The sequence below is a fragment of the Mytilus californianus genome, unplaced genomic scaffold (assembly GCF_021869535.1).
Source record: "Mytilus californianus isolate M0D057914Y unplaced genomic scaffold, xbMytCali1.0.p SCAF_7, whole genome shotgun sequence".
Taxonomy (NCBI): domain Eukaryota; kingdom Metazoa; phylum Mollusca; class Bivalvia; order Mytilida; family Mytilidae; genus Mytilus; species Mytilus californianus.
In genome coordinates this window covers 73589391-73602912 of record NW_026262723.1, presented here as the reverse complement: position 1 = coordinate 73602912, position 13522 = coordinate 73589391, and the positions used below count along the sequence as shown (strand labels likewise).

General features: G+C 30.8%; 1 protein-coding gene across 2 annotated transcripts in view; it reads left to right on the top strand.

Annotated features, from left to right (window-relative positions):
• LOC127709242 (uncharacterized) overlaps positions 1 to 7893 on the top strand; it is a 79092-nt gene extending 71199 nt beyond the window's left edge. For both annotated transcript variants that reach the window (XM_052214657.1, XM_052214658.1), the window contains exons 17-20: positions 6 to 186; positions 1914 to 2093; positions 2627 to 2791; positions 3712 to 7893. In XM_052214657.1, the coding sequence (XP_052070617.1) occupies positions 6 to 186; positions 1914 to 2093; positions 2627 to 2791; positions 3712 to 3917 (732 nt within the window). In that variant the 3' untranslated portion in view covers positions 3918 to 7893. The remainder of the gene's footprint in view (positions 1 to 5; positions 187 to 1913; positions 2094 to 2626; positions 2792 to 3711) is intronic.
• Positions 7894 to 13522: the final 5629 nt, after the last annotated feature.

Genomic DNA, 13522 nt, shown 5'->3' with positions numbered 1-13522 from the left:
TTTAGGTTGAAGATATATTTTTACCTCCACAAAATGACCTTAACCATAAGTTCAAACATGGTTATGTAATACACAGTAAACAGAGAGGATTATTTAAACTTGACCTTGATTCAATGAGATATACCAAAGCTGTTGACTTTGAAAAACAAGACTGCATTCCAAAATCAGTAGCATTTATTCCAATAGGTAATAATATTTTATGATATTTAGTATCGTTAAAAAATAAGTTTCCCAGTATAACTTTACTGTTGAAAAGATATTATTTGACGAAAAGATTGTAAACTGTACACTATGGGTTTATTCTTACAAGGATTTAATTTCTTGATTTATAGAGCAAAACCTGTTGGTTATATTATATTCTCACTTGTTTCTGTACTCTGATAAAATTAACAATAGTTGTGGGTTAGTGCAAAAATACAAAACAGTAATTCCTTAAATATCACAATAATGATCATATTGGGTAAACAAACCAATTGTTTAATAGTTTGGAAGCAACTTAATCCTTACTAAAACTTAATGATACAAGGCTGAAATCTAATACTTTAGATGTGCATTTCAAAGCATCTAATATAATATTCCTATACTTCTGTTACACAAACTTTTTGTCTCGCCTTGACAGAGTCAAAAAGCGAGACATAGGTATGCTGTTTCCGGCGTCGGCGACGGCGTCAACAATGTATTAGTTTGTGATTAGGTCCAGTTCATGGTGAACCACTAGTGGTAGGTCAATGATATTTGGTATGCAATTTTATTAGCATTGGCACATCTCATTACCATGGAGATTATTTGGCCCCACCCCCTCAGTCAAGGTCTATTGACTTTGAAACTTTTCATAGTTTACATGTATTAGTTTGTGATTAGGTCAATTTATGGGGAACCACTTGTGGTAGGTCAATGATATTTGGTATGCAGTTGTATTAGCATTGGCACATTTCATTACCATGGAGATTATTTGGCCCCGCCCCCTCAGTCAAGGTCTATTGACTTTGAAACTTTTCATAGTTTACATGTATTAGTTTGTGATTAGGTCAATTTATGGGGAACTACTAGTGGTAGGTCAATGATATTTGGTATGCAGTTGAACAAGTATGTATATCTCATTTCCATGGAGATTATTTGGCTCCGCCCCCTTAGTCATGGTCTATAGACTTTGAAAATTTTGCTAAGTTAACATGTATTAGTTTGTGATTAGATCAGTTCAAGGGGAACCATTAGTGGTAGGCCAATGTTAATTTGTGTTCAGTTGTATAAGCATTAGCACATCTCATTTCCATGGAGAATATTTGGCCCCGCCCCCTCAGTCATGGTCTATTGACTTTAAAACTTTTGCTTAGTTTACATGTATTAGTTTGTGATTAGATCAGTTTAAGATGAACTGCTAAGGTTAAGTCAATGATATTTGGTATGCAAATGTATTGGCATTTGCAAATATCGTTTCCATGGAGATTATATAGCCCCACCCCTGATCATGATTCATTGACTTTGAAACTTTTACATAGTTTACAAGTTAATGTTTGTGTTTAGGTTTGTTTAAAGGGAACAACTTATAATAAGTCAGTGGTATTTGGTATGCAGTCATATTAGCATTGGCACATCTCATTCCATGGAGATTGTTTAGCCATGTACCTTTAGTCATGGTTCATCGACTTTGAATATTTGCATAACTTACATGATAAAGTATTGCTATTTTAATTTCAACATTTGCATTATCAAAATTACAAAAAGGAGAGACATATCTCTGTGATAACAGTTTATTTAATAATAGTGGGGTAAAAATCACATAGCTGTACTGTAGATCTTGAAATAGGCAAAAATTGTTTAAATATTCCTTAATATTCAATAGACAGTCAATACATCAGCCAGACATTAGAATGCCTAGCAGTTCCTTCATTACAGTATTATTTTCTTCCTAGGAGGTTATATTGTGGTAGAATGTCACAGACATGTGCAGATCATAATGGACTATATAACGGATTCCGTAATATATATATTGCCTATAATGGGTACACCTTATGTATCACCAGACTCCAGGAACCTGATCTTTGTTCAGATGGCAACGGGACATGTTGCAGTGTTCAGTGTTCAGGAAAATGGTAAATACCTGAGTTGTATTTAAAGAACCTTGATGACTTTGTATAACATAATACATTCCAAATTTGTTCAGTCTTGTCATCTTAGACACACTACAAATTTTTAAGAATCTCACAAATTTTAATTTGGGTTTTCTGCTAAGATCTTGCATCAGCATCCAATTGCAAGTCTTCAACTCCTCTTAGTCATGTTTCATTGATTTTTATCGTTTTATTTTAAGTTTATTTAACATGTAAAATCCCTATGTAAAAAATGCTACTGGTGTATTGGTGCTCATTGTATAAAAATAAGAAAATGCAATATGTTTGCCAATTTGACAATAACTCAATGAGTATGAAATAAAAATACCTAATTTTTACACTGTTTTGGCATTATTTAACCAGCATTTTATTCTAATTTTAGTTTCCATTTCATTTTATAAAGTTTATGTGTTTATTATGAGTCATGATATTTAAGTTGACATTTTTTTTTTCATTAAGAGTTATAAAAGGTTAGGGTATAAGGGTTGGCTGTTCATTCTATTATTTCTGTTTAGGTACAATTAAGAAGAAGTTTGAGGTGACAACAGGTTCTGCACTGAGTGAGGTAACATTTTTCCCATCAGACATTAGGACAGGATATGACATGTTTCTGGCAGCAGTTGGTGAGGAATCTATCTATCCAGTACGATTAGATAATGGACAAGTAACAACAATAACAGGTATTATATCTGAAATTTAAAAAGAACTGCAGCATCAGTTAGTGTATATAATAACATGAAATATATCTCGGCTTAATTTAAAGCATACATAATGCCCAAGTGTATTCAACCTGAATTGAATAAAATGTATAAATTTGAATAAAGTTTTTTTGACTGCCAGAGATAGGTGTATAGATTTATGATCTCTGCTTACATGACCCATACCTGCCAACTGTCACTATTTGTGGGGGATTTCCACTATGAAAGTTCCCAAATGGAAATTTTGAAAGAGCAATTTTGTCCACTATTTAAAACAAAAAAATCAATCTACAATGACTATAGGTTTGTAAAAGTATGAAGAAGCAAATTAGCAACATTCCAATAAATTTGAAGGCCCCTTTAAAGGTTTTGTAGGACTATGAGGGCCATCTTGCACATAAAACCCCCATGGCCATTTTGAAATGTTGGCAGGTATGATGACCTCAAATTTGATTACTTTACCTGCAACTTAAATTCTATGCAGTAAGGTATAGTTTTAATGTTTCAGGTGGTATAAGGTTAAGTTTTATCAAATCAAAATATCCTTTAGCTAACATTGGAATGGATAGCAACTTGAAATCATACCACATTTAGTTGGTTTGAATTAAAATTTGACAAACAAAATGACAGCATTACCCTATAAAATGTGCTCTTGTGCATTTCCAATTGTTTATTGCGGATTGGAAATCATGTTCAAACCCTACATCACATCATATCTTAGTGTCAATTCCCTAAACCATGTATTGCAGTTTTGAGGACAAATAAATTGAAAAACAATTCACTAATCACCAAACTAAATATATTTCTGTATAATCAAATAAAGTGATGATTAATTCTATTACTGAAACCTAGACCAGAATATTTTATATCTTTATATTTAGTCCTTTATTGTATTTTCTCAGGTAAAGACGAAGCCCGTACAGAACGTGTCTGGCCATGGTCAAGATCAGTTAGAACAATAGTTACTGGTGATATGTTCAGTCAGTATGTAGCAGCACCGTCTAAATCTACAGTACTAGTCTTAAATGGACGTGACAAACGGATACACTGTAGTTACTCAAGTCTAGACAGTCCAGATCAGATCGTTTATGTCAGCACAGTTGTCTAGTGATTGCTCCTAAGGACAGAAATCCAGTCAGATTCTAGTCATTCAAGAAATTTGAAGAGAAAAATATGACCATGAAAATAATGGTATCTTTTTTAACAGCATTTTATGATACAACCAGGGATTACGCAAGTTTGATTTCCTTTTGGTCATTTTAGTGACCTGAAAGTCAGTTTATTTGAAGAAGAAAAAAACATGAAGTATTGTTGTTTGGAGTGCTGAATCATTATTAAAGCGATTTTCATAATTTAATTACAATATTCACAATGTAATTTTAATAATTTATAAAAATTTCTATTTACAACATTAGAGCTTTATGTGAATCACAGACTTCAATTGTAGAATTAATTATAGCAGTTTATCAAGATTTTGTTATTTATCAAGATTTTGTTAGTGATATTTAACTCTATTAATATAATAACGGGTAAATAGAAACATAGTTTTCATATTATTTATCGTCTAAAAAGGATAACATTCCATATGGAGAATTCCAATAGACATGTGAATCATTGTTCACAAATTTCTGTCATTACGGTTATTTTCACTTCCGTGTACCCTTATTTTCACATTTTAGTGAGAAACTTGGGACATAACTTTGTTTTCTGAATATAAAAAGTTACCAAGTTTTTTGAAATAAGACAACCCCATCATTGTTCTAATCCAAGAATTTCAGTTCCCAAGCAAATACTTATATTACGTTTATACCTATAACTTATGTCGCTTCCTCTGAAGCCTTTTAACAGTAAAGTTATTAACATAACTGAATATTCCCCTTAATTTTACATATTATTTAATCTTTGTTCAGTAGAATAAGATTAAATTGATTCAAATTGTCCTTTTAGCATTATCTTTTACACTAATTTATTTTTTATATTTTGTTTTATTGAACTTTTATAGTGCTTTAATTTATTTTTGTTATTAATGTTTTCTATTGTTTGTTTGTTACATTCTAAAGATTGTATTTATTATGTCTCTTATCATTCCTTATTGTTTGTGGATGTTTTTAACTACTTACAATACAGTTTTTGTTAATGATTAGGTATGTAGTTTGGTCACTGCTGTCATATTCCATACTTAAATTCATATTTACCAACAAAATAACAGAAAGTAATTTCATATTTCCATATTGAGATATAAAACCTTTGTTTATATCTGTGTATATTAGTTCAAACCATTAATGATTTTTTATCATTAGAGCTATTTTCTTAATGCTTGTAGTTTAAAGGTTTGGTTGGCTTGCTTGCTTTGTTTGTACAAATGTTTACTCAAGCATTGTAATTAAGATTGACATCTGCAATCAATATATAGGCGGGGTATACAACATACTCTGCATTATACTTAACATCCAATAACATTTAAGTATAATGTGTACAAGCTGAAGCCCCGCCTACCTATTGATTACAGATGTCAATCTTAATTACAATGCTTGAGCAAACATTTATACAAACAAAGCAAGCAAGCCAACCAAACCTTTAAACTACAAGCATTAGGAAAATAGCTCTAAACTACTAGCATGCTTAATGTTATATACGAAACATAGAAAATAAACAGGCAATAATAATTAAATGCAAGCAAGCTAGAAGGCAATAGTTACAAATTTAAATAAAAAATCAACAGTTTCTGTTTAAATGTTATTTATTCAGACCATTATAAAACAAATGGGCACAAATGGTGAAGTTTGCTGTAATATAAAGTTTTGTGCCTTCATTTTTAAATTGTAACATAGTTGTTTACTTTTCTGTTGTAATGATTTAATAGGTTGTATCATTTTTGCATATTGTGGATTTCCAGTACCAAAACAATAGGATTGAAAATAAAATATTTGAATTTGATTTTTTAAATTGTTCTTTTATAATTCAGATATAAATATTTTTCCATTTTTAAATCCAGAATCCTGATGTTTATATTACAAACAAAAAAATAAATATTGTTATTTAATTACCTCCCTTTTATCATGCATAGTTTGTCTTTTCTAGTCTCCATTGTTTTGGTATACAATTTACAAAATATAACCAAGAATGCATTATATTCTGATGCAGTAAATTTTCTCTCCTTTGATTGTAAAATGATAAATATGATTAAATGATTTTTAACTCGAAAATTTCAATTGATTAAAGTTACCTTAACCAAGTTTTATATGTTCAATTTTTTATGGAATTTTCATGAGCAAGACTCCAAATTAATTTAGAATTTGTTATAAAATTTTTATAATGAACTTCATGAAATGAGATAAAATGGAACATCAGCTAAACCAATCAAACTTTTAAATGGCACATCCTTTATCAATTGTATTCTCATTATTTTTTAAATTAGTATAATCATAAATAAAATCATTTTTGAAACTAAAATAAAAAAATTTATTTACCGAGATTCAAATTTTAATACCACATATTAATTTGTTCTCAATTTAATGCTTAACAAGCTTAGTTGTCGTCAAGAATGCTTTAAAAATAAAAACATTTATGAAGTGCAACTGTACTTAAAAACACGCAGTTTTTTTAATGATTATATTGTTATAGATTTTGCTTTTTATCCCATAGTAATATGCAATTCTTGTTATATAACAGCTTTTTGTTGTTAATTCTCTGTGATGCTGTATCATAGTTCTAAACAATGTTGTTTCTGCTGATTATGTGGTGTTGCTGGGCTCAGTTGACTTTTTAGGAATAGGTAGTGTAAAAAATAAATGTTGTGTTTATAAATTCTGTGACTATATGAAAAAGGGTGAAATTCACTTTTTAACTGAGCTTTCATATTGTAAAAGTAGGGCCAGTTAATCCATACTTTCAATTTAAAACTAGTATATAGTTTTGTATGGGAGTAATAGTTGAGTTTTTTCATAGCCTTTTATTTAAATCTAAAAATGCTGTACTATGGCATTTATTTTAGAAAAAGAGTATGAAAGAGACACAAATTTCTTGAATAACTTTCTTCAGCTACACAACAAAAAAGTTTGGTAAGCAAAAATATAAAACATATAAGAATAAAGATAAAAATTTAAGAAAAAAAGCACACACACAAAAAAAAATGTTATATGTAAATAAATTGATAAATGGTGAAAATGTCAATGTGACAGCAACCCAACAATACAAGGTGACTGACATAGACATGTAGAGGTTGATACTTTACTATAAAGTAAATGCAACATCACATATTTCAGCAAATTTTAAATAATTCAGGAATCTACTACTTAATAATTCATCAAAAGAATCAACGTAAACATTTTAGGTTTTACATAATAGTTAGCTTTTCCCTAGAATTTTTACGATTTATAACTTACCTTTAATGAAAATATTGTGTATGTTATCATATTATGTATTTGAATTGTTTATAAAAAATCATGTGTAAAAAATCATCAAGTTGACCCACTCTAGTCAGTTACCATTACACTATTAGGTACTTAAATCCTTCATTTTATGTTGTTTAGAATGTATTCTGTGAACCCATTTTCTTGCCAGTTCATTATGTACACGTAGGATTATACTATTTAAACTCTGTTCATTCCTAAATTTGTGAACAATAACTCAAAAAGATGATTTTTTTTTATAAAAAAACATTCATTTAAAGGTTATTCTTTCCCCAATGATCATTGACCTTTATAACTTGCATAAACTGTACCTGTTTAAAAAGTATTTACCCAAGACTAAAACTCTAGTTTTTAATGGTGTATTTCCAAGTGAGTTGGTTACATTACAAATAAAGGGGATTATAGATTATTGGATTAACTCCCTTTGCCTACATAAGACAAGATCGGGCTTGGTTGAAAAACGTACTTAAAAAAAAAGTTTTATTTTTATCAGGAAGTGATTTCACTAAAACTATTTTTTATTTTAATAAGGCAATATTATGTGTCAGCCATTCCTCATAATCATTCCCGCCGCTTGTGTAAACATTTGTGTATAACACAGTAATACAATGTGTGTTATGTTCAAACTTGTGTGTTATTATTTATAAAATAAATTGTGGTGTTTGTGCAAAATCGTGTTTTGTTTTTATATTCAGATTAGCCTAAAAATACAATTTCTTCTGTTAAATCAGTGGCGTTAAAATTAAATATCAACATCTACATCACCTGTTTTATATTAGGAGAAATTGATACAGTAGACTATCGAACTTACTTGTTAAATTCAAAACTCAAAGCTTAGTTTCTATCACTTCTTTGTTTAAAATCTATCTTAATTGCAAGGTCATAACAAAAATTCCTGACATTTGCATAAAAATGTCTTTTACAAAATGGATTGAAGACTTAAATGGCCAGGTTATGCAGAAGTTTACCTAAACAATGGATGGATAGATGGATGGATGGCTGTTTAACATCCAGTGGCAAATTAAATGCATATTCGGGACAAGAACATGTGTATGAAACCTGCTTTGTACTAGGCCAATACACTGAGCCAGAATTGTAATGTGCTAGTTCACAAGGTAAAAGTCTGCAGGCAGACATATCACCTTACCCAGACACATTCTACTAACTTTCTTAGAGAAAATGCAGTACTGGTAAAAACTAATTTTAAAGTCCTCAAACTGACCTAGCCAGGGTTGGAAACCACAACCTCTCACACTTGAGGCGAACAAGAGACCATTGAGTGAGTTTTAACAATAGAGAATGGTCTATAATGAGCATTTTTATACCTTTATGGAAATATGAAAATGAAAAATGGACAAAAATCTTTGAAAATTCCACAATGGTAGTGCACAACCTCAATAGGGTGGTAAAAGCTTTTTGTTCCAAAGATTTGAGTGGAAACTGTAGGAGTTAGTTACACAAAATAGGTACTTTCTTTTGTAAACTTTGCTGAGATATTCCTTAAAATCCTTAAACAATTCCATAATAGCAGATGCACAATTGCAATGTGTGTGCAATATATCTGTGAGGTTTCGAGGATCTTGGTTGAAAACTCTTAGAGGAGTTGATCACACAAAATTGGAACCATTTTTTGTAAATTTTGCCAAAAAAGGATTAAGTTCTGATATGTGGAAAACTAAGAAATAATTCTTCAAACAATTCCATAGTAGCAGGTGTAAAATGTATAATATATTTGCAATCTACCTGTGAAGTTTCAAGGTTGATTACATAAAAAAGGTCCCACTTTTCACCACCCACTTGCCCATGCACAACTAAATGCTAGTTTTCAACATCTTCCAACTAAGCAAAAAATTGAGAAAAAAAATACAATTCTAGGAAAAATGCTAGTACATCTAAATATTGTAATTTTACTAATTAGTAATAAAGAAATCAAAGGAGGTTAAGGTCAGATGAACCCTGTTAGTGGGACAATTACACCTTATATCATTCTATACATCAAGGTCTGACAGACCTTGAATAATATTCCAAATATAGTTGTTCTATTACGTTTGCTAATAATAGCTGAAAATATTCATTTGAATAAAACAGTGATATTTTAGCATACATTGAACTAAGAAAATTCGTAAGGGATCTGTGGAACCCAGTGTCTCGCCTACTTTTGCTGCTAGTCACAGGCTCAACAAAAATGGGGAAAAAATTATTAAAAATTTTCCTATAGATACTATCTTTTGATTGTAAGAAGCTTCTGTCCAAGTTTGGTAAAAATCCAGAATGGTTTATGAATCTAATAAATGTTTTAATAAAATGCTTCGCTGGGCGCAGCTTGCTACGACCGCAGAGGTCGAACCCTGAACAGTTGGGGCAAGTATGGACACAACATTCAAGCTTGATACAGCTCTGAATTTGGATTGTGATTAAATATTTGACACAGCATAGGTTTCTGACACAGAAAGAATGTGGTCTAAGAACTTCAATTTTTTTAATTTACCTATTATGGTCCAATGTCCAAAATCAAAATACATGGTTAGATTCAGCATATCAAAGAACCCCATATATTCAATTTTTGTTGAAATCAAACAAAGTTTAATTTTGGACCCCAACTTGGACAAACTTGAAAACTGGTCCCATAATCAAAAATCTAAACACATGTTTAGATTCAGCATATCAAAGTACCCTAAGAATTCAGTTTTTGTTAAAATCAAACTAAGTTTAATTTTGGACCCTTTGGACCTTAATGTAGACCAATTAAAAAAAACGGGACCCAAAATTAAAAATCTAAAAACACGGTTAGATTTGGCATATCAAAGAACCCCAATAATTCAATTTTTGATGAAATCAAACAAAGTTTAATTTTGGACCCTTTTGACCTAAATATGAACCAATTTGATAGCGGGCCCACAAATAAAAAATCTAAATACATGGTAAGATTCAGCATATCAAAGAACCCCATATATTCAATTTTTGTTGAAATCAAACAAAGTTTAATTTTGGACCCCAATTTGGACCAACTTGAAAACTGGGCCAAAAATCTAAATACATGCTTAGATTCAGCATATCAAAGAACCCCATATATTCAATTTTTGTTGAAATCAAACAAAGTTTAATTTTGGACCCCAACTTGGACCAACTTGAAAACTGGTCCCATAATCAAAAATCTAAACACATGTTTAGATTCAGCATATCTAAACCCCAAAAATTCAATTTTTGTTAAAATCAAACCAAGTTTAATTTTGGACCCTTTGGACCTTAATGTAGACCAATTCAAAAAACGGGACCCAAAATTAAAAATCTAAATACACGGTTAGATTTGGCATATCAAAGAACCCCAATAATTCAATTTTTGATGAAATCAAACAAAGTTTAATTTTGGACCCTTTTGACCTCAATATGAACCAATTTGATAGCGGGCCCACAAATAAAAAATCTAAATACATGGTAAGATTCAGCATATCAAAGAACCCCATATATTCAATTTTTGTTGAAATCAAACAAAGTTTAATTTTGGACCCCAATTTGGACCAACTTGAAAACTGGGCCAAAAATCTAAAATCTAAATACATGTTTAGATTCAGCATATCAAAGAACCCCATATATTCAATTTTTGTTGAAATCAAACAAAGTTTAATTTTGGACCCCAACTTGGACCAACTTGAAAACTGGGCCCATAATCAAAAATCTAAACACATGTTTAGATTCAGCATATCAAATAACCCCAAGAATTCAATTTTTGTTAAAATCAAACTAAGTTTAATTTTGGACCCTTTGGACCTTAATGTAGACCAATTTAAAAAACAGGACCCAAAATTAAAAATCTAAATACACGGTTAGATTTGGCATATCAAAGAACCCCAATAATTCAATTTTTGATGAAATCAAACAAAGTTTAATTTTGGACCCTTTTGACCTCAATATGAACCAATTTGATAGCGGGGTCCACAAATAAAAAATCTAAATACATGGTTAGGTGCAGCATATCAAAGAACCCCATATATTCAATTTTTGTTGAAATCAAACAAAGTTTAATTTTGGACCCCAATTTGGACCAACTTGAAAACTGGGCCAAAAATCAAAAATCTAAATACATATTTAGATTCAGCATATCAAAGAACCCCATATATTCAATTTTTGTTAAAATCAAACAAAGTTTAATTTTGGACCCTTTGGACCTTAATGTAGACCAATTTGAAAACTGGACCCAAAATTAAAAATCTAAATACACGGTTAGATTCGGAATAACAAATAAATAAATGTGGTCAAAGATTTTACAAATCTAATGCGCCATACTGGTCTTCCTTTATAAATATGCATTTCTTTAAACATAATTTAAAAGCAGTGTAAGGGAAGTAACCAAAACGTTGTATTCTGATTACCTCCCTTACACTGTTTTACATTATCTTAATTGTTCATTAACCATTACTTTATACATAATTTAAAAGCAGTGTAAGGGAGATAATTTCAATGATGTATTTGATTTATCTCCCTTACACTGCTTTAAATTATGTTTTGTACTAAAGTATTTGTCCATTAATGAGGACATCCTTGTTTTTCCCCCTTTTTTGCCCCTAATTCTTAAACGGTTTGAGCAATAACCCCCCAAAGCAAATCCTAACCATCCCTTTGTGGTATGGAAACTTGTAGTATAATTTGAGAGAGATCCATACACCGTTCCACAGTTATTGTCTGGAATCTAGAAAATGCTTATTTTTGGCCCCTTTTTGGCCCCTAATTCCTTAACTGTTGGTACCATAACCCCCAAAATCAATCTCCACCTTCCTTTTGTGGTATTGAACCTTATGGTAAAATTTCATAGAGATCCATTCACTTAAACTAAAGTTAGAGTGCGAAAACTAATGCGTATTCGGACGACGACGACGCCGGACGACGACGACGACGACGACGACAACGCCAACGTCATACCAATATACAACCACAAAAATTTTTTTGCGGTCATATAACAAAAATTTTTTTGCGGTCATATAAAAACTTTAACTACAGACTGTATGTAATGTTAACTGGAAGAAAAACTAAGTGCATTTATAAGTTATACATGTATATGGAAAAACAGGAAATAAATTTTTACACAATTTTCTTCTAGATACTAGCTTTTGATCATAAACAAGCTTCTGTCCAAGTTTGGTACAAATCTAGGATAGTTTAAGAAAGTTATTAAAATTTTTAAAACTTTAACCACAGAGTGAATGTAATGTTAACTGGAAGAAAAACTAAGTCCATTTATAAGTTATATATGGAAAAACAGGAAATATATTTTTACAAAATTTACTTCTGGATACTATCTTATGATCATGAACAAGCTTCTGTCCAAGTTTGGTAGAAATCCAGGATATTTTAAGAAAGTTATTAAAATTTCAAAAACTTTAACCACAGAGTGAATATTTGTGGACGCTGCCGCCGACAATGGAATGTAGGATCGCTATGTGTCACTTTTGCGACAAAAGTCGCAGGCTTGACAAAAATGAAAAAAAACTTTGTGAGCACGCTCACATACCCGATCCCCTCCCCAAATTGAGATTAGGCAAACAAAATCTCACCAGATTCCTAAGTTCAAAGATTTTCCTGTCTTATGCACATCAACATTGTATGTCCTTATTTACTACAAAGTTATCTGACGAACAGTTGCAGTAGAATATTATGGCCAAATTCCAAATTCAAAGGGGCATAACTCCTAGAAAAAAAACATTGAATCATAATTTGCTGTTAATATGGACATCTACATAGTATTTTCTAATTATGTACAAAGTTTCATGAAATTCTTTTGTGTGGTTTCAGAGCATTTGTGATGATAAACTGATGCGTAGTATATTTAGGTCAAAGGGGCATAGCTCCTAGAAAAAAATTGAATCATTATTTCTGTCAGTATGCATATCTATAAAGTATGTCCTTATTATCTAAAAACAAAATGCTCTGCTGGGTGCACCTTGATACTACACAGAGGTTGAACCCTGAGCAGTTGCAGCAAGTATGGACACTACATTCAAGCTCTGAATTTGGTTTGTGATTTAATATTTGACACAGCATAGGTTTCTGACTCAAAATGAATGTGGTCAAAGAACTGAAAAATTTGAAATGGGACTTTTACCTGTTATGGTCCAATATTCAAAATCTAAATACACGGTTAGATTCAGCATATCCAAGTACACCAAGAATTTTATTTATTTATTTATTAATGGACACTATTAGCTTAGTTTTTAAATGGGTTTGCTTCATGAAAATTAATTTATACAGAATAGCAAACAAACCTACCACGAAATTCTTCATAAAATTTACAAAAAAAAAATGATAA